The sequence below is a fragment of the Choloepus didactylus genome (genome assembly GCF_015220235.1).
Source record: "Choloepus didactylus isolate mChoDid1 chromosome 25 unlocalized genomic scaffold, mChoDid1.pri SUPER_25_unloc1, whole genome shotgun sequence".
In the NCBI taxonomy this organism is placed as follows: domain Eukaryota; kingdom Metazoa; phylum Chordata; class Mammalia; order Pilosa; family Megalonychidae; genus Choloepus; species Choloepus didactylus.
Window position 1 is genome coordinate 5,187,533 of NW_023637606.1, and position 20,813 is coordinate 5,208,345.

Genomic DNA, 20,813 nt, shown 5'->3' on the forward strand with positions numbered 1-20,813 from the left:
GTCACGAGAGCCCCGAGTGTGCTGCTGATACGTGCTAGGGCCGTGTCCAGGGGAGGGGAAGGGGCCCACTGTGCTCTGGTCCCAGCACTCCGAGGCCGTGATCCCACAGGGCTGACTCAGGAAGCCCCGGGCCACACACAGACAGCGCCCTCGGGGGCCGCAGAGCAGCAGCGGAGGCGGCTGGGAGGACAGCCTGGGACGCAGGGGACCCAGCGTGGTCGGGCCGCCCCGTCCAGCAACGGCAGAGCTTCCTCATGGCGGAGCCGACTCCACGCCTGCTCAGGAAGCCCTCGCTCAGCGGACGGTCAGCACGGTGCCCTGGTGCCGGAGAGGGGCCAACGGGCAGTGCCGGGAGCCGCCCGCCACCCTGCTGGCAGCCCAGGGCTCAGGCCCGCAGGACCTTCCAGAGTCTCGGCACAGGACGCGCCTCCTGGGCAGGAAGACCCACTGGCTTCCTCAAGCAGCTTCAGGACTCGGCGCCCCAGGCCACCTGAGACACAACACCCACCCCCTCGGCACGCCCCCTCCGTCCCACAGCCACGTGGAGGGAAGCTGCCCACACGATCACAGCAGGACACGCAGCAGCGCCCGGGACAGCGTGGGCACGGACAGGACAGGACCGCACAGCCCCGAGTCCCGCCCTCCTTCCCCACAGGGAGGCCTCTGCCCGATGCCACACACGCCCAGCCCTGGCAGAGGAACGTCCGGCCTGCAGGAAGCTGGTCCAGGCGCCTGGCCCAGGGATGCTGCGGTGGGAAGGAGGGTGGCGGCACCCAAGGGAGCTGGGGGCTGCCCACGAGGAGGAGACAGAGCTTGGGGGCCTGCGAGGTGCGTGAAGGACTGCTGACACCAAGGGGGCATGCAGATGGCCCGGGATTTCTGGAAGACAGTTCCAGGCTGCAGCCACACCCAGGTTCTCTGTGTCCTAAGGCGGCCCCTGGCTTGTGCGGAGCACGGGGCGCACAGGGTCATCAGCCCCACGTGTGTTTACAGAGCAATGGGGAGGACTGGGCCCAAGAACCTGCAACATCTGGCCCCAGCCAGCACCTCCTGCGAGCTGCCCCCAGGAGCTACCTGCTGCCCACATCAGCAATACTTCCGAGGCAAACGCAAACCATGCCTGGGGTCTTTGGAAATGGCTTTCAAAAGGTCCCCTTGAGCTCCAAACAGCATCCCTGGAGGCAGAGTGTCACCCTGAGGGAGGGCAACCGAGGATCTGGGAAGAGCACAAGGCCTTTCAGGCCCAGGGCTGTTGAGGCAGGTGAGGGACCCAATCGCTTAGTCGCGCTCTCATTCACACATTCCGGCGGCCATTCCCTGAACCCAATGCCAAACACCGGGCTCCAGCCAGCAGCACCCTCCGAGCCCCACGTGAGGATGGGCTCCACGGTGCAGGGGCTGTAGACTGTTCCAGGGCTCACGTCATCCCTTGAGGGTGATCTTCCGAGCCCCTGGAAATGCTGCTGCAAAATGCATCTGGGGTCCCTCATGGCACCAGGACATGCTCCGAGAGGATCTCCAACGCCCAGAACACGCGTCCTGCTGATTTCACAGGGCCACACTGTGTGCAGTGGCCATGAGAGGGGGTACAGGATGATGCCTCTGCCCCAGTGGCCATCTGGGAGGCAGCCAGGAAGCTTGGCTGCCATCATAGACCCCTGAAAAGGGACCTGAGGGGGCCTTGTCCTCCGCCTCCAGCTGCTCTGCAAACTCCTTGGGTTCACCCAGGGCCTCCCGGGTCACAGAGGTTGTAAGCTCCTCGCTGGGCTTACTGTGCAGCGCCACCCTGACCCAGAGCGGCCACCGAGCCCCCGGTCCACATCCTGCCCCAAGGAAGAGCGCGCTGGGCCTCGGGCCCCAGCCACCATGCCTTCCCACACCATGAACAACCTCGCTCAGTAACTCACCAGTCACTACCTCCACTGAGCTCCCATGCACAGGCCTCATCACCCCATCGACAGAAGGGGAAACTGAGGCTTGGTGAGGCGCAGGGGCTGGCTCGACACCACGAGGCGCGAGTGCAAGCAGCTGGCAGGACTAAAGCCTGGGCCTGGACTGCAGACCCGGCCTCCGCCCACCGCCTGCTGGTGCCCCCTGACCCCCCACCCCAGGCAGACGGGTCTGGACGGGAAGAGGGGCGGCGGGGGTGGGAAGGTGCCGCCTCACCTCAGACTTGAAGGAGGCCTCGTCCTCCGAGTTGGACTCCTCCACCTCCAGCGGCCTTTTCACCTCCTTGGGCTCGCTCTCGGCCTTGACCTTCTCCCCTTTGGTGCTGCCTTTGTCCTTGGCCGGCTTTTTGTCCGAGAAGGAGGAAGACGAGGTGCGGGGCGAGGTGCCCGGGGCGCCCCGGGATCCTTTGGAGCTACTGCTCTTCTTGGGCTTTTTGGCGCTGGGCTTTGGCGAGTCCGCGGCGGCGGGCCGCTTGCTGGAAGACTTGGGTGGGGGCGGCGGCGGGGGCCCCCCTTTGGGGGACATGCTCTCCAGTTTGGTCTCCTTCAGGGCCATCTTGGGCTCCTTGAATGCGGCCTTGGGCGGTGGTGCCTTCTCCTCCTTGGGCGGCCGGCCCTCGCCCAGCTTCCGGGAGGCGTCCTTGGAGGGCCTGGCCTGCTCGCGCTCTGGCTCCCGGGAGGCACTCTTGCTCTCCGAGTCCTTGCGGGGCCGCTCCCGGGGCTCCTTGGCCGCCTTGTGGGGCTTGGCGGCCTTGGTGCTCTCCTTGTTGGCGTCCTGAAAGGCGGGGGGCGGGAGGAGGGGAGAGACAAGGTCACACGGCAGCCTGGGTCGCCCGGCTCCGCCACCCCCACCCCCTACAAAGTATAATCCACCTGATTCACTCAGCTAGAGAAAATCTTCCACAAAGCCAAAAAGTAAGGCAGCAGGTGAGAGATTTAAATGGAGCTGTCCCTTTAAACTACTAGGAAGTGTCAGCCGGTCCCAGGAGAGCGCAGGCTAAGATTCCCCGCGGAATTGAGCTGACATTCCCTGAGGGATTCAAGAAAAGCACACGGTGAGTCAGGCACCAGAACGCCGAGCCCCCTCTGCCCGCTCCCGCTCTGACACCTTGGCGGCTTCTCCGGGGCCACGAGAATCGAGGCTGCACCCGGACCGGAGGCCCCCCAGGGCTCAGGCCTCCCCTCCTCTCCAGCCCCCACTCAGACCCCCACGTACCTGAGCTCCTCCTGCCTGTCATGTCACCTTGGGCCTTCTGCCCCCAGCCCCCACCAGTCCCTCTTCTCCACGTCTCCCCCAGCCCCGTCCCAGCCTCCCTCTCCGCCGACGTGCTCCTGGGTCGAGCGGTGCATGGGATCTGCACGGTCAGCATTTATCAAGTGCCGACTGGGGCCCGGGGGACACGGAGAACAAACAGTCTCGGGACCTAGCTGAACTGAAATCACCTGGGCAGCTTATCTAGAAAAATACGGAATCCCCGAGTCTCCACTGTGCACATCCAGGGGGCTCGGGGTGGAGCCTGGACTCCAGGGTGGACCAGCCAGCTTTGCGAAGTTCTGGCTGGGGACAGAGAGGGACAGAGGCAGAGAGTGGCCCTGCACCGGGTGCCAGCCACACACTTGGGGGGCACACCCTGGCTCTGGGCCCACTTGCCAATGGGAGCATGGGCGGGTGCCTCTAGCCCTCTGCACATGGGCTGCCTCTATTCGCAAGCTGCTGTCCTATCTCCCCCCACAGCCACGCTCCCTGCAGGCAGGAGTATCATGCCACTGTGGGGCGCTTCCCTGTCCACACCCCAGAACCCCACAACTCCGGGGGCTGCTGAACAGGTGTCTGCTGACTTGAGCTGCCGGCGGCTCCTTGCCCCAGCTCGGGGAGGGGTGGCGGTAGGCCAGCCCGGAAGCTCTCTGCATGGAAGCTCCCCTGGCCTCGTGGGCAAGGACCCCCCCCGCCAGAGGTCTGGTCCAGAGGGGGCCCCCACCACCCTGGTGGGGCGCCTTGGAGCAGCTGTGAGCATTGGGAAGAAAGGAAGCAGAGAAACTTTATCTGACCCAGACCCCAACCCATGGAAGCTACTGCACACCTGAGGAAAGGATGGGTGTGGATTAGCCACCTGGACGCCTAGCGGCAGGGTGCCTTCCCCACTTGCCTCCAGGCCACCTGAGAGCCAGGAAGGAAATCCTCTGGGCAGAGGCCTGTGGGGCAGACGGTGCAGCCCCGACAATCTCCGTTTGCCTTCTTGCAAGACAAAGCCACAGTCCCCACAGCAATGTGAAGAAACTTAAGAGACAGCTCACGGGGCCTTAGTGTGACCTGGTCAGCCACCACACCTGGCCAGCTCTTTGGTCACCAGGTGTACATCTGATGGGGTGGTGGGAAATGGGTTCCAAAACACCCTCTGAAGGCGCACAGCCCCTGGGGGCCACCCTCCCCTGCAAGCTGCTCACCGAGGAGTGGCGAGAAGGGGAGAAGCAGCAGTGGCTGCCATGTGCAATGCCCGGGCCCAGCCCCTGCCCCCTGGGCCAGCCTCGCACCCACGAGGGGCTGCCAGTGGCCTCGCCGTTCAGCTGATCCCCAATGCCACTCCGGCACTGCCAGACGGGAGGAGCCTCCAGAGCAGCAGTTCCTAACCTGTGCGTCCGCACATGTCCAAGTCCATGGGCTCTCTGAATCTACGTGCTAAATTCTGAACAAAATGTGGACTTTCCAGGAGTGGAGGAGCCAGTGTGGCCATATTCTCACAGCTGATGCGACCCCCAAATGGCCAAGAACCCATCTTCAAAGGAACATTAACCGGGCCCACCACTTGCCATCGCAGGGAAGACAGAGCACCCTGAAGCTGCAGGCCCCGGGCTAGGGGAGCCCAGGGAGGCAACCCTCTCTCATGGCAGGCCTGGGCAGGGTCGTCAGCCTTGGGCACTTTCGGAGGTTCCTGCTGTCCTCCCAGGTGGCTCCAGGTCCCTGCAAGCCACCCACCCCCTGGTGGGGCTATGAGGAGGGACAGAACCACCCGGGACCACAGCCTGCACTTACTCACCTACGGCTGCAATGGCCAGACCCTCCCAAGTTCCCGGACCCGGGGATTCCAGTGGGAACGCAAGGGGCACCCCCTCCCAGTTCTGCCTACCCAGAGCAAGGCGGAGCAAGAACCAACCTGGGGCAAGAGCCCAGGCCCAGAGGAAGGCCCTCAGCTCGAGGAAGAGGCTGGTTCTCAGGCCAGTCGCCTGCAGGAGGACACAGCAAGGCTAGCAGTTTGGAGGCCCGTGCAGAACCGTGAGCAGAGAAGGACCCTGGCAGGACTTGCCTCGTGCTGCCTGAGAAATCTAAATGGATGCTGCCTAAATCCCACTGCCTGCTGGGGTGGCTGGAGAAGCTTCTGGAACATAACACGGGTGGAGACAGAACGACTCTGCCCATGGTATCCCAAGCCGAGCAGATACACCAGGACGTCTCCCTGGCAAGAGACGCCACGTGCAGCCCCAGCAGACACGGTCCAGCTGGTCATAGAACGTTCTCACCGCCCAGCAGGGAACATCCTTGCTGGGCTGGAGGCGACTTCCAAGTGACACGGATGGAGGAAACAGCAATTCCACTCGCTCTTCCTATTTGCAAGGACTTCCCAAACAGTGTGGGAGGATAAGAGAGAAGTGGCCAAGATCACCAACAAGAACTTTTCCTCCACTGAACCTCCAAGGCTCAGGACAAGACAGGCCAAGCCAGGGTGGGGGAGAGCCCCAGAGCCACGTTCTGTACTTCAAGATTTCGTTGCACACATCTGAGGATTTCAGAGACACGCTGACCTTGCAGTAAGAGCCGGACAGACCTTCCCTGGGTGAACTGGCTCCCTCGCAGGGCTGCTGGCTGGTTACATGAGGCCGTAAGATGCCCGAGCTCTGCCTCTTCCACCTGGCAGGGCCCTAGGTCCCCACACCCACTGGGCAAGTGAAGCAAGTAACAGGCAAAGGTGAGAAGCGGATGGATGGGGGAGTCAGTGACGTAAAGACAAAGGGCTGCTCCGCCGGCCAGATATAACCCATCGCCAGGAAAGGTGGGCTGTGCAGGCAGCTGCACGGGCTGGGAGCGCACGCTTGCGAGTTGACAAGGACACTGCAAGGCCACCCAGAGGACCTTCCAGCTGGCCCTCCAGGCAGCCGCTCTAGGGGCTCAGTGGGAGAGCTCTTGGGGAGGTGGGATGCCGATGCGGCTGGACCACGCTACCACGGTAACACATCCCACCTCTGTGGAATTCAGCTCGCTCACCTGCATCTTCTGCTTTCCACCTGGCCCCTCCCTCAAGAAAGCTTTGTCCCTGCCATGAGCCGTGGCCCAAGAAGCAAAGCCTGGAGCAGCCGAGAGCAGAAGCAGCTCAGCACCTGGCCAGATGGCATCCTGGCTCCGTTCAGGAGACCTGGGAAGTTGGCGGCCTTCGCCAGTAAGGAAAAAGCCCCATCCAGTGGCCCCTGATTCTCCAAGAATCAGGGTTTCCGTTGTCCAGAGGCCCAGCCCTGGCTCAGGAAGAGGGGGAAAGGACAGGAGAGGGGATACGGCTTCTGGCCTGAAGATGAACAAACCAAGAGCCCATGATTTCTTGGATTATTCCTTGAAATGCTAAGTAAGGGGCAGTGAGCAGCGAGGGGTAGCACAGAGAATTCAAAGAGGAAGACGCCAAGCGAGCAAGTTCCAGATGCGAAAGGCGCAGCTCTGCAGAGGGAGGTGCCCTGTGCCCGGGACCCGCCTCACTAACCTTGGAGCCGTGGGGCGGTTTGGTCTTCTTGGGGTCAGAGAAGGCAGAGAGTGGAATTGTGGGTAACATGGGGTAGTCGGGGCTGGGCCTGGACACCGTTTCTGCTCCTTCGGGCATTACCATCACCTAGTGACAAAGAAGAGACAGACGTTATCCACGAGCGGGCGGCAGGCTGGAGGCCAGCCGGGAGGAGGAAGCAGGCCCTGCAGGAGAAGGAGCGGGAGCGGGACAGAAGACATTCGGAACTTCCTTCCTCAGGAAGGGCAGGAGGGAGAGCTGGAGCACCATCTGCCCAGAAGAACCCAAGGCCTCTCCTCTGCTGAGAGCAAGGGGGACTTGTCTTCCGGTGCTGAGTGCTCGGAGAGAAGCAGGCTGGTAGCAGAGAGCGAAGGCCAGGCCAAGCTGGCTGGACCTGGGCCCACACCCAGCACTCCGGACGGACGGGAGGGCAGGAAGACTGCCGCGAGGGTGCCAAGGAGTCCAAGAAGGTATTGGTGGCCAAAATCTGACCAAGACACTGGGATTAGAAAGGACCGAAGCAGAGCTTGGAAAGGTCAGAAGCGAGCCAGACACCCACAGCAGGTGGTCACACGGCGGAGGAAGCAACTTCTGACGAACTTAAATGGCCTGGGGGGCGAGCCCCCTACTCCACTGTCAGATGGGCGAAGCTGAGAGAAAGGCCGAGCGGGTGGGCAGTGAGGCGAGGGCCACAGCCTGAGGGGGAACCTGCCGCTCCTGGTCAGAAGACCACAGGACGGCAAGGGGACCGTGGCCCTTCCTGGAGATGCACCAGGAGCCCACTTGCCTGACACCTGCTCGAGAGACAGCCTGGGAGCGAGTTCCCAAAACAGCAACCCTGCAAGTTAGCCCTACTGGGCTGTGCCTCAGAAAGAGCCTTCCAGAAGGCAAAAGAGAAATAACAAAAGAAAACGATGGACTTTGAAGACAAGCTTGCAGCTTAGTCGAACAAGCACCTGGAATGCCTGATGGAGCAAACCTTTCATCCAGGGAGCTCTCCGGGATGAGAGGCGTCTGTAATGACGGCTGCGAGGCCGCTGGCTGGAAGGGGAGTGGTGGAAGGACGCAGGCAGGAAGCGGCTCATAAGAGCCTGCCTGACCACAGAATGTGTAACCCTGGCCCTGCCTCAGTGTCCCCAGCTCTCTGAAAACACACCCAGTCGCGTCCTCCCTGGCCTGAGAGCTGGGACGGGGCGCGGAGGTGAGCAGAGGAGGACACGCCTGGAGGCCCGCCCGACCCACCGCCAGGACAGAGGCCCTAGAAGGTTCCTGCTGCTCACCGCCTCCCCTCTCCCCTGTCTTGGTTTTACACCCTGGGCTGACCCTATTTCAGGATCATGTCAGAAGACCAGTGGAAAAACCAAACCAAACCAAACCAAGCAAAGTGAATAAACGCCCTCCACCGAGGGCTGACAGTCAAGTCCCGATCTGCCTGATGGAAACGCAGACCCTCACTTGCCAAAGCAGCCACCAACGCTGGCAATTCAACACCTAGTGGAGCCCAGAACAAGCAACAGTTCCAAGGGGATATTCAGCCGCCTGTCCCAGGGCTGGCCTCCAGCTTTCTAGAAGGGGGGAAGCCCCCAGGCTGGTCACTCCGGAGGCCTCGCCTGGGGAATTACGGAACTAAAACCCACCCCAGCCGGGGGTGGGGGTAAAGGAAGACGTTCTCCCCGACTTACAGATCCATCTGCTCTTCCACTTCAAGTCCTGAAACCAACACAGGCAAGGTGTGGGGTCATCTGTCACCAGATGGCGAACACCGGCCCCGCTGAGGACACGCAGAGCTCCAGGATGCCCCGTGTCCCCCCAGCTGCTGTCCCACGGGGGTCTCCGGCTGCTCCGAGGGCCAATGCAGGCGACTGTGCTGTGCGCCCTGCGAACCCTCAGCCCCAGCAAGCGGGAAAATTCCCGACCCTTGGCCAGCTCAGCAGGGCAGCCCTCTCTGAGGGGGGAAAGCACCCAGGGCGCAGGCAGCTGAGCGGCGGCTGCGGCAACTGGTTTCGGGAGCTGGCCCTGCCTTCCTCCCTCGTGGACTGTCCCCTCACAAACTGGGCGCCAGCCCTTTCCCTCCCACCCTCCCTCCCCACCGCTCCTCATGCCCCGCCCCTCATTTTATAGGTTGGAGTGATGCACGCTGAGCCCCGTCTCCCCAGAGGAAAGCAATGCCAGGCACGGGGAGCCCCTGGTCCTGGGGCTCAGAGTCCCTTGAGGGGTGTTTCTCTGTGTGTTTCCCAAAGGAATGTGACGGCAGACTTCTGGGGGAGACCCAGAAGTATTTGCAGAAATACTTTGGAAACCACTTGGCTGTGAAAATCATGCGGAGAAGCAAAGCTGGGGAGAGCTCCAGAACCTGCCACACACAACCCCTTCCTTGGGTCTTTGGGAACTCCAGGGCAAGGGGACCTCGGTGCCCCCTTTGCTTTCTAGAGAAATCACCGCCACGCCCTCCCATGTCGGTTCCCGCACTCAGCTGCCTCGTGCTGGATCAGACCAGACTCAGCCTTCTTTTTGAGGCCCCTGCAGAACGTCATCACATACTCTACGATGAATGAATATTTATTTGTTTCTAGGTTTACAAAAGACTCCAACTTGTACTAAATGAAGAGGAAAGGCTTGTCCTTTGAGCCCAAAAAATTCAACCCAAACTCCCCATACTCACCTGGGAGGTGGTGCCCCTCTCCCCCCCACACACACACACAGACACGCACATACACACACAGACACGAACATACATACAGAGACACACACACACAGGCACACACACAAGTGGAGACACACAGAAACTCAGGCACGCACACGCGCACAAGTGGAGACACGGACACAGACACACAGGCACACACACACAAGTGGAGACACGGACCCAGACACACAAGCACACACACACGAACAAGTGGAGACATGGACACACACCACACAGGCACGCACACACACATGCGGAGACACACACAGGCACACACACATGCAAAAGCGGACACACGGACATGCACACACAGGCACACACACACACATGCGGAGACACACAGGCAAGCACATGCAAAAGCAGAGACATGGACATGCACACATAGGCACACACACACACACACAGGGATGCACACATGCACAAGCAGAGACATGGACACGCACACACACAGGCATGCCCACACACATGTGGAGACACACACAGGTACGCACACATGCACAAGTGGAGATACAGACATGCACACACATAGGTATGCACACACGCAAAGACACAAACAACACACGCACAGACATGCGCACACGCAGACACAAGGACTTGCACGCGCACACACACACACACACACACACACAGGCATGAGCAAGGCACACTCACGCCCCTGGCCTGACCCCTCCATCACAGGCACTGGCTGTCCCCTCGGCAAAGCTCAGAGACTTCTGAGTGTCTGTGACTGACCTCCGGGGTGCACCTCCCTCCCCACCAACACTCTGGCCCTGCGGCCAGCCCCCTCCTGCTCAGCCAGGGACTCAGGCACCGCAGAGGGATTCCCTGCTGCACAACCTGACGGAAAAACCTGGGTTCCGAGAGCCGATGCCTCATCCGGCCTCCCAAGGACAGGAACCACGGGCCAGGTGTGTCACCGGGAACTCCCTGGAGAGGCCACGAAGGGGGTGCCGGCGCCCAGTGCCGCCTTGCTGAGCTGGTTTGTGCCGACAGGCTGGCCGCAAGCCCGTGCCTCCTGCGGCCCCTTCGCGGAGGAAGATGCTAATTAGCCACAGCCAAGCAGGAAACCGGGAGGTGAGCAGCCCAGGAGTCATGCTGGCCGACGCCGGCCCAGCTCGGGCGTCCAGCTGTACACCACAGAGCGTGGCCCTGCGACCCCGGGGCCTGCGGTACCAGCACCACACGGCCAGGACCCAGGCAGCCACCATGCCCGAGTGGGCCGGCCCCCGGCAGGGAGCGGAGCCGCCCGCTAGGGGCACACTCACCCCGCCAGCCCGCAGCAGCTTCCACCGGAACTCGGTGGTGGGGTTGTTGAAGGTCAGTTTCTCGCAGCGGAGGTGATTCACGGGCGGGTTGCCCTCCAGGTTCAGGAACAGGTCGTAGGTGAAGCAAACCTTCCTTGGCTCCTCCTGGAACAAAGAAAACAAGGAAGTCTGTTTAGAGGGGCAGGGAGGGAGCCGCGGGGAAGGAGGAGGGAAAGGTTCAACCTCAAGGCACCTCCACTCCTTGTCCCCTCAGGCCTTCTCTGCGTCTCTCGTGTGCCTCCTTCTGTTCTGCTGTGAGGATTAAACTGCCTTACTCTCTGCAGAGGCTGGGCGGGGGAGAGGACTCATGATACAGAGAGATGTCGTCCCCAGGGGCAAACAGGAATCCCCCGGGACGGCATGCAGGCCACCTGCTGGGCCCTGGGCCAAGCTCCAGCTGGGCAGCCCCCTCCGTCCTCACAGTGGCCCGTCGATAGATGGAGAAACTGAGGCTCACCGCTAGGAAGTGGTGGCACTAAGCGGGGGTCCCAGCCTCTGAAGCCTGCCATCTTAGTGCCTCGACTCCCACCTCCTTCCCATGCAGACCCCAGATGCAGACCCAGAGCGGACTGCAGGAGTTACGAGGGCACAGAGGAGGATACTCTCTCCATTTCCTGGAGGCCCCCCATCTGTGCCGGGCACCGTTCCAGGCCCCGACACTCCACGAGATGGGGGCTTTCCTCTTGCCAGAGCTGCAGGCAGGATGGGGTGGCACTGTCATGGCACAGCTCTCTGAAAATCTACTGGGCACATGAGCGGCAAGCCCACGGGCGCAGCTTCATGAAAAAGGGCTGTGATTTCCATGGGCAGGGGTCAGGGAGTTCTGGACAGAGGGGGGTTTGCCAGGAAGGAGCTAATTTGCGATGGCTCCTTCTGAGGCCTGGAGGGGCTCAGCAACGTGTTCCCAGGGTCATGTTTTTGTAAAGCTTGGCGAAACAGGATATGTTCATCTTCTTTTTCTTCAAGAGGGCCACCCCCTCCAAATTACATAAACCTCAAGCCCCAAAACACCTAGATCTGCTCCTGGCTCGGGGATTTCTGGATGGCAAGAAACATGGGAACGAAAAGGGGGTGCCGGAGAATCAAACTGTGAGACGCCTCAAATGCTGTGCTGCTGAATTTATTTTAAGTTTTTTCATGCTACGATGGACACAGCTCCGCTTGTGGGCAGCGGCTCTTCCACAAGGGAGCCAAGACGGCTCAGCAGGGGAAGAACAGTCTCTTCAACAACGCCTGCGGGACAACTGGAAAGCCACACGCAAAAGAATAAAATCAGACCCCGACCTCACACTATATACAAAAATTAACTCAAAATGGAGCAAAGACCTAAATGTAAAAGCGGAAGAATAAAATGCTCAGAAGGAAACCCGGGTGCGAACCTGCTCGGCATCAGGTGAGGCACCTGTCTCTCCGAAACACCGAGAGCACAAACAGCAAGAGAAAAATATGTAAGTGGGACTTCATTAAATTAAAAATGTCTGTGCTGCAAAGAACAGTATGAAGAAAATGGAAATATAACCCACAAAGTGGAAGAAAAGATTTGTAAATCATTCACCTCATTTGAGACTTATGTCCAGAATATATAAAGAACTCTTAAAATTCAATGAGAAAAAGAAAACCCAATTAAAAAATGGGCAAAGAATCTGAAGAGAGAAAGATACACAACTGGCCAATATGCACACGAATCGATGCTCAACATCATTAGTCAGTAGGGAAATGCAAATCAAAACCACAATGAGACACTACTTCCCACCCACTAGGGTGGTTACAATTAAAAAGACAATAAAGAATGCTGGAGATGAGGTGGAAAACTGGAATCCTCATATACTGCTGGGAATGTAAAATGGTGCAGTCCCTTTGGAAAACATCTGGCAGTTCATCAAATGTTGAATAGAGTTACCATATGACTCTAATACCACTTCTAGGTATCCGCCAAGAGAAATGAAACCCACATCCACACAGAAACCTGTACACACACGTTCACAGCAGCCTTATTCATAGTACCTTGGAACTGGAAGCAAACCAAGTGCCATCAACAATGCACGGAAAAACAACATGTGGTCTGCCCCAACAATGGAGTATCGTTTGGCTGTAAAAAGGAACGAAGCTACCCAGAAGATCTGAAAGCAGTGACACGAACAGACATCTGCACGCCAATGTTCATAGCAGCATTATTCACAATTGCCAAGAGATGGAAACAACCCAAATGTCCTTCAACAGACGAGTGGATAAATAAAATGTGGTATATACACACGATGGAATACTATGTGGCAGTAAGAAGGAACGATGCTATGAAATATATGACAATTTGGATGAACCTTGAAGACATAATGCTAAGCGAAATAAGCCAGGCACAGAAAGAGAAATATGCTACCACTAATGTGAACACTGTGAAAAATGTAAAATAAATGGTTTACATTGTAGAATGTAGGGGACCTAGCGACAGACTGCAAATAGTGAAGGGGGAATGATAATCTAATAAGAACAGATAAGTTATGGAGGGTAAACAATGTTCTGGGAATGCTCAGGAATGACCAAGGTTTGTTAATTTCTGGGGGGTATGGTATGAACAAGTTCAAAGAAATGTAGTTATTTTAGGTTATCTGTTTTTCCTTTGTTAGGTTATAATTTATTTTTGGGGGGCAGGGTAGGAACATGTTAGAAGCAATGTAGTTATTTTAGGTTATTTATTTTTTCTTATTCCTCTGTATGGTTTTGTTTGAAATGGTTTTTTATAGTTTTTTTTTTTTTTAATTTTTTGATACAGTTAACAAAAAGAGTGAAAAAAAAGTAAATGAACAATGTGGGGAGGAGGGGAATGGAATGTTTTGGATGTTCTTTTCTATTGTAATTTTTATTTTATTTTTTGGAGTAATGAAAATGTTCAAAGATTGGTTGTGGTGATCGATGCATAACCATGAACAACTGATTAAACACTTTGAAGGATTGTATGTTACGTGAATATATCTCAATAAAATTGCATCAAAAAAAAAAAAGGAATGAAGCTCTGGTACATGCTGAACACAGATGAACCTTGAAGACGTCATGCTGAGTGAAATAAGCCAGACACAAAGGGACACACTGTATGATCCCATTTATGCAAAAAGTCCAGAACAGGCACATCCAGAGAGCTAGAAAGTGGAACAGTGGTTGCCAGAGGCTGGGGAAGGGGCTGGGAGTGACTACTGATGGGTACTTCTGTACACTGTACATCACAGATTTCTTTGGGGAGTGATGAATTAGATAGTGGTGATGGTTGCACAAATCCGTGAGTGTACTAAAAACCAATGATCCGTACACGTTAAAAGGGTGAATTTTATGGTAAGGGAATCATATCTCAGTTTTTTTAAATGTTATCCATGGCAGAGACGAATCCAGTAAAGGTTCTGGGTAAGAACGCTGCGCTCCGCAGAGTGAAGGGGAATTCACGACAGATCAGAAAGACGGACAGAAAGGAGAGCAAAGCTCTCACACCCCCACCCAGGCAGCGAACCGGCAGGCGCAGGCCTGTATCACAATCCTGCAGACAGGAGGGAGCGTGCGCCTGGCGAGGGGTGGGCCTCCGTCCCCTACCCCACGGCTGTCAGGGGCTCCGGCTGCTCCTCGCACCGGTGCCTCCAAGACCCCCGCAGCAAGCGACTGGACGTTTTGTCTGAGCGAGCGCCAGACGTTTCCAAGTGCGAGGGAACAGGTGAGGCTTGGGGACGGAAACCCTGATGGCCCCCGCCCATTTCCCTTGGTCACACAGAGCCCACTCCCTCCCTCCCTCCCTCCCTCCCGCAGCCACCTGGCATCAGGTAGCAAGTGAACAGGCCTTTGCAATGCAACAACAGCACCTGTCTTGCTCACGGAACCCCGACTTCTTTGGAGGGAGCCCTACTCTCAGCAGAGTGGGTTTCCATCCCAGCCCCGGTGGGGAGGATCGGTCTAAACCAGACTGCGGAATCCCATTCCCTTGGCCAGTGACTGGTTCAAGGCGGCCAAGGGACCCGGTTTTGGTTAATGAGGGGCAGGAGAGGTCTGCCAGGGAGGGCTTTCCTTCCCAAATCGAAGGAGAAAGGCTCCCCCCCCCACCCCTTCCTCCTGCCTTAACCCCGTAGGCACGATGCCTGGAGGTGCAGCACCACTGGGGTCAGCCACGCAGGGGAGCAGGGGAATCTCAGCAGGGCAGCGGGCCCTGGTGCCACAGAGCAAGGAGCAGACATGGCCTAATGGGGGCAGCAGGGTCATGCCTCAGTGACTCTCCAGGACCCCCGAGAACCCAACACGCTGGACTGAAGAGGGTGCTGGGGAGACCTGGCAGCAGGTGACCCTGGAGCGTAAGGCTGTGGCCACCCGGCCAGAGGCTGAGCCACGTCCTGTAAGGTCAGGAAGGCGATGGCTGGCTCTATCCCAGCAAACGAGCACCGTGTTTTTTTTTGTTGTTGGTTTTTTTTTATTAAATTCAGTTTTACTGAAATACATTCACACACCAAACAATCATCCATGATATACAATCCACTGTCCACAGTACGATAACATAGTTATGCGTTCATTACCACAGTCTATCTCTGAACATTTTCCTTACATCAGAAAGAACCAGAAGAATAAAAAATAAAAGTGAAAAAAAACACCCAAATCATCCCCCCATCCCACCCCATTTGTCCTTTAGTTTTTATCCCCATTCCTCCACTAATCCATACACTAGGTAAAGGGGGTGTGATCCACAAGGTCTTCACAATCACACTGTCACCCCTTGTAATCTACATTATTATATAATTGTCTTCAGGAGTCTAGACTGCTGGGTTGGAGTTTGGTAGTTCAGGTATTTACTTCTAGCTATTCCAATACATTAAAGCCTACAAGGTGTTATCTATATAGTGCATAAGAATGTCCACCAGAGTGACCTCTAGACTCCATTTGGAATCTCTCAGCCACTGAAACTATTTCGTCTCATTTTGCATCCCCCTTTTGTCAAGAAGATACTCTCAGTCCCACGATGCCGGGTCCACATTCATCCCCGGGAGTCATACTCTGCGTTGCCAGGGAGATTTACACCCCTGGGAGTTGGGTCCCACGTAGGGGGGAGGGCAGCGAGTTCACCTGTCGAGATGGCTCAGTTAGAGAGAGAGAGGGCCACATCTGAGCAACAAAGAGGTACTCAGGGGGAGACTCTTAGGCACCATTACATACAACTTTAGACTCTCCTTTGTGGTAATGAGCTTCATAAGGGCAAGTCCCATGCTGGAGGGCTCAGCACATCAAACTGCCAGTCCCAATGTTTGTGACAACATACGCTAGGGGATCAGCATCTTAAAGTTTAGAGATAGGCCTTACACTTCAGGGATAGAGTTAACTGCTGTAAGAGCTTACAATCTAGGGACTATTACAATTATTGGAGCACCGTGTTTTGAAGCGACCTTCAAACCTGGAAGCAGGTCTGAAAACTGGCAAATAAAGAAGGCAGGGTCAATCATTCGTCCTGCCTTTCCTGTCCTGACTACGCCACACATGGGAGGTGAGAGGCCAAGTGTAGAGAGGCGTTCCCCCAACAAACGGAGAAGGAGTTCCAGGATCACCACCTTGCAGCTCCCAAGGGGTCACCAGTCTTGGCACCGACCACTAGCTGCCGCCGACACTGCAAACGGAGACCCCCAGACACGAAGTGCCCACGGACGGAGACCCCACCACATCTGGACTCGCCAGCCTATGGGGGCACACCCACACTGAGAGGAAAGACAAGAACAGAGGACCGGGCCGAAGACATCGTCGGCGACGCTGGACAGCACCAAACGACACGGGGCAACGACCTGTTTCTTCAGCAAATAAATTGCAAAGAATAAAAAAGAAAAGGACAGATGGAGGGAGAAGCTACCAATTCATAGAGGTTTAACAGACCTTCAACAAATCACAATGGGCAGTTCTGCACAAACTGTCCAGGTGCATGATATTAAAGAGTCGGTTTTTAGGGGGCTGATTTTTAAAAGTAGTCCTTATCTTTTAGAGATCCCTTACGGAGTATTTACGGACACGGTGATAATGCCTGGGATCTGCTCCAGAAGCGCTCAGGAGGGGAAGAGGGCAGAGAGCAAGCCCGGCTCCAGGCTGGTAACTGTCAGAACTGGGTGGGGGCTCACGAGCCTCCTTTTGTAAACATCTGACACTTCCCCTGGAAACTTCTTAAAGTGGATGCAGGGCACCGAGTTCTGTGCTCAGAGGTGGGGAGTGCAGTTAAAAGAGAACGTGGGGAGAGGGTGTCCAGGGGCCTCAGGGCTGTGTCCACAGAGAGGTCAGCCAGCAGCAGCACAGCCAAGCCAGACCCTGGTGTGGTCTCGGCACAGGGCACTGCTCTCCAGGTGCCCTCCCAAACCCCGGACTCTCCGTCTGCAGTACGAGCAGGATTTGAGATCCTGCAGCTACGGGGCTCAGCACCTGCCTGATGCCTCAGGAGCTTTCAACGAATGCAGGCACCTGGGGACCCAGCGTACTAGGAGGGTGACGGGCCAGGGCGCCCCAGGAAGGTGGTGGGGCTCACTGCCAAACGGGGGCCCCTTGGAGCTGAGAGCCAGGCCCTCCCCTGCCCTCTATTCTCCAGGCGACCTCATCCATGGCCACAGCTTTAAATTCTGGCTACAAGACAAACCCATCCACTCCTCCCCTCCTCAGCCAGCCCCCATCACTACTTCTCCCCTGGGTAGCCTAGTGGCTTCCACCATGGTTCCCCGTCAACCCACGAAGTTTAGGACAGACTGGTCCATGGCTCACTCCCAACCCTCTCCTTTAACATCCCTCAATGGCCTCTCTCGAGCCCTGAGTAAATGCCAGCCCTGACCACAGCTGGAACAATCTGGACGTCTTGGGCCACTTCCTGGCTGCCCTTTCCCTGGCTCTCCCCAGGGGGCTCCACCCTGGGCACTGTGCACTCACCCCAACTCCGGCCTTCTCTGACCACTGCCCCAGGCACAGCATTCAAGTGCTAGTCAACCTGCAGGGTGTTTGTCTTCTGTCCATCCACCTCACTGGGCCAGAGAGCACCATGGCCATTTTGTTTTGTCCCAATGGGCCTGGCGCTGAGGAAGCCCCCATGTCTGCTGAATATGCCTAAATACTCAGGCCTATGTACAGCACTGTCTGAGCTGAGGGACCGTCACTGTCAACACTCACTCAGAAGGAATCACTGCCAGGCATTTTTCTAAGCACTTAACTGCACTAATGCTTTGAACCCTCACGACGGCCCCCAAACACAGTGCTTTTATTATACCCATTTTATAGGCGACGACACAAACAGAGGTGGGAGCTTTGTTCAGTGCCAAGAGACCCATCAGAGGCAGGGCAGGTTGCAACCCGGGCGGCCCATGCTCTCTAGGACCGCTGGATCTTGGACAGGACTCCAATGGCACAAGGCAACAACCCACAAGAGAAGACACTTGAACTGTATTAAGACCCTCCAGAGGCAGGCAGTGTGGAGCGAAGCACAGGGTGCCGTGTCCAAGGCTAACTGCCAGCCGGTCGAGGTGGCCCCTGGAGCACGCAGCCAGGGCCAGTCCCTGTCTCCCAAACCTGGGACCCACGGGGCCCTGCAGCCGGCCAAGCTGCTGCCTCTGGGCGAGACATTGGGCCTCTGCAGATGAGGAGCTTCCAAGAGGGTCCGGCCTGGCCCTGGACGCCCCCTGGAGAAGCAGCCTCTGGAAAGAGGCGGCTTAGCTGGCCAAGTTAGCGGCTGCCCAGTCGGCGGTCCCGAAGGGCCATCCGAGTCGTTGCAGCCTCGCCCCTCACTCCAAGCAATGGCAGCGCCCGCCAGGAGCCACGTGTTCCTGGACCAGACCAGGAGCAGCCGCCCACTGCCCGGGGCACTGGCCACAAGCCAGCGTCTGTCCAGCCTCAGCAAACAAGACGCAGAGGGACTGGCCAAACTGGCGCCGGTGCCAGACGTGCGCCTGACACGCCTGCCAGTGCCACGTGACATGCAGGTTGCCAGGGCGAGAGCGGCCAGGCGGGCCCTGATGGGGCACGTCGGGGCCCACAGCCAGCTGACCTCTGTTGGGGCCCCTGCTGCTGCTGCACCCAGAGGACGAGGCTACCCCGACCGCACGGCAGACCCAGAGCAGGGCCTGTCCCCAGCTCTGCGCCTCCTCCACGGCCGGCAGGCCTGGCCCAGGCCCCCTCCCACATGGGTACGAGGCGAAGAGCTGCCGGCCCTCGGAAGAGGTCTCTCGGGAGCCCAGGGACTTGCAAGGCAAGCGGGTGCCACCTCCCGGCTGTTGCCGGTCTGCCCATGCTTGTCCTCGGGGCCTCGGCCTGGCATCTCCCTGTGAGCCAGATCACAGAGGCTCCGCTCAAAAAAACGGCTAAGCCTGAGTCTGACCGCGGCCCTGGATCTAACTGCCTGCTTACCGGACATGCCAGGGGACAATACCACAGGGACGATCCCAGCAAAACCCCTATGGGACCAACAATGCCGCTTCCAGAAACACTTCACGAGGGAGGGAAAACAAAGAGATGGAGGCAGAGAAAAGGTTCAAAGAGGCACAAGAGACACAGCAATCAACAGCAAGACGCTGACCTTACCCGAATCCTCACTGAACAAGTTATTACAAATACATATATACTTGTGAGATGACCAGGGAGACTCTGACATTGAGACTATCTGATGATGAAGAGGAATGAGTTTATAGGAACAACTATGATACTGTGGTTAGACTCTTTTTAAAAGTCTTATCTTTTAGAGGCACATACTGAAATATCTACAGATTCACAGATACGATGTCTAGGACTTGATCTGAAGCAATCCTAGGAGCACAGATGAAAAAAACACTGAATACATGCTTGAAATATTTACAGATTCACAGATACGATGTCTGGGACTCGATTTGAACCAATCCTGGAAGCGCAGATGAAGAAACACTGAACACACGATAACAGCTGAGGCTGGAGGAGGGGCCCTGGGAGGGCCGGCTCCCCTGCTGTCTCCACTTCAGTATACAATTTTTAAGTTTTTGCTATCGAAAAAAATTGTAATGCATGTGCTCTGCGGCGGCCCCCAGGCACCCCTGGCTCAACCCTGGCAAGCACTGAGGGGTGGTCACACGCTCATCGTCCGTCGGGAGAGGCACCTGAGGTTTGCAGGCATCGAGCCATTTGCCAAGGTGAAGATTGGATGCGCATGCCCAGGCCACGGGGCCGCTGGCATCCCCAGAGCCCCCGCTACTGCTTCAGAGGCAGTGCCAACACATCCGCCTGCCGGCTTTCTGGGCCACGGCAGCAGGAGGTGAGTGCGCCGGCCCAAGACAGAGCACGCTGGGAAGCAGCTTGAAGCCACGAACAATGCCAAACCTGAAATTCCACTCCCAGGAGGTAACCCTGCTGGAACACTCACAGGCGTGAGTAATAATAAATGTACGGGATAGTCACAAAAGCTCTCTGCAAGAGTAGAAGGCCTAGAAATGCTCAAATGTTCCTCAGCAAGGAAAGGCAGATAGATCACGGCTGCTCTGCATGACAGGCTGCACCACGCAGACACTGAGAAGAACGGGCGAGAGCTGACAGCGGAGTCCACACGTGTTAACGTTTAAAACAGCACATAGTTCTCAACAACAAAAAGACAAACAGCCTGATTTAAAAAATGGGCATAAGACTTGAACAGACATCTCTCCAGAGAAGATATTCAAATGGCTAATAAGCACATGAAAAGATGCTCAACATCATCAGCCATCAGGGAAATGCAAACCAAAACCACAGTGAGACACCACAACACATTTTTATTAAGAAATGGAAAAGAAGTATTGGAGAGGACAACATGGGAAAATAGGAACACTTATTCACTGCTGGATGTAAAATGGTGCAGCCATTGTGAGAAATGGTTCAGTGGTTCCTCAAAAGGTTAAACACAGAACTACAAAATTCACCCAGCAATCCCACTCCTACTTATATATGTACCCAAGATAAACGAAAGCAGAAGACCCTCAAGCAACGCAGATACACCAGTGTTCACCGCTTTATCCACAACAGCCAAAAGGTGGAAGCCGCCCAAGTGCCCATCAACAGATGAATGGAGAAACAAAACGGGGTCCATCCAGACAATGGAATATTGTTCAGCTGTAAAAAGAAGTGAAGCGCTGGTTCATGCCACAACGTGGAT

At 56.8% G+C, this 20,813-nt stretch overlaps 1 protein-coding gene across 2 annotated transcripts in view; it reads right to left on the bottom strand.

The window, feature by feature from the left end:
• Positions 1 to 20,813, bottom strand: part of MLLT1 (MLLT1 super elongation complex subunit) — a 69,377-nt gene that overhangs the window by 10,070 nt on the left and 38,494 nt on the right. Inside the window, exons 4-6 of one of the 2 annotated variants that reach the window (XM_037823909.1) lie at positions 10,658 to 10,801; positions 6,692 to 6,817; positions 2,167 to 2,724 (exon numbers count right to left, since the gene is read on the bottom strand). In XM_037823909.1, coding sequence (XP_037679837.1) covers positions 2,167 to 2,724; positions 6,692 to 6,817; positions 10,658 to 10,801 — 828 coding nt within the window. The remainder of the gene's footprint in view (positions 1 to 2,166; positions 2,725 to 6,691; positions 6,818 to 10,657; positions 10,802 to 20,813) is intronic. The other variant, XM_037823911.1, reaches the window with a different exon arrangement.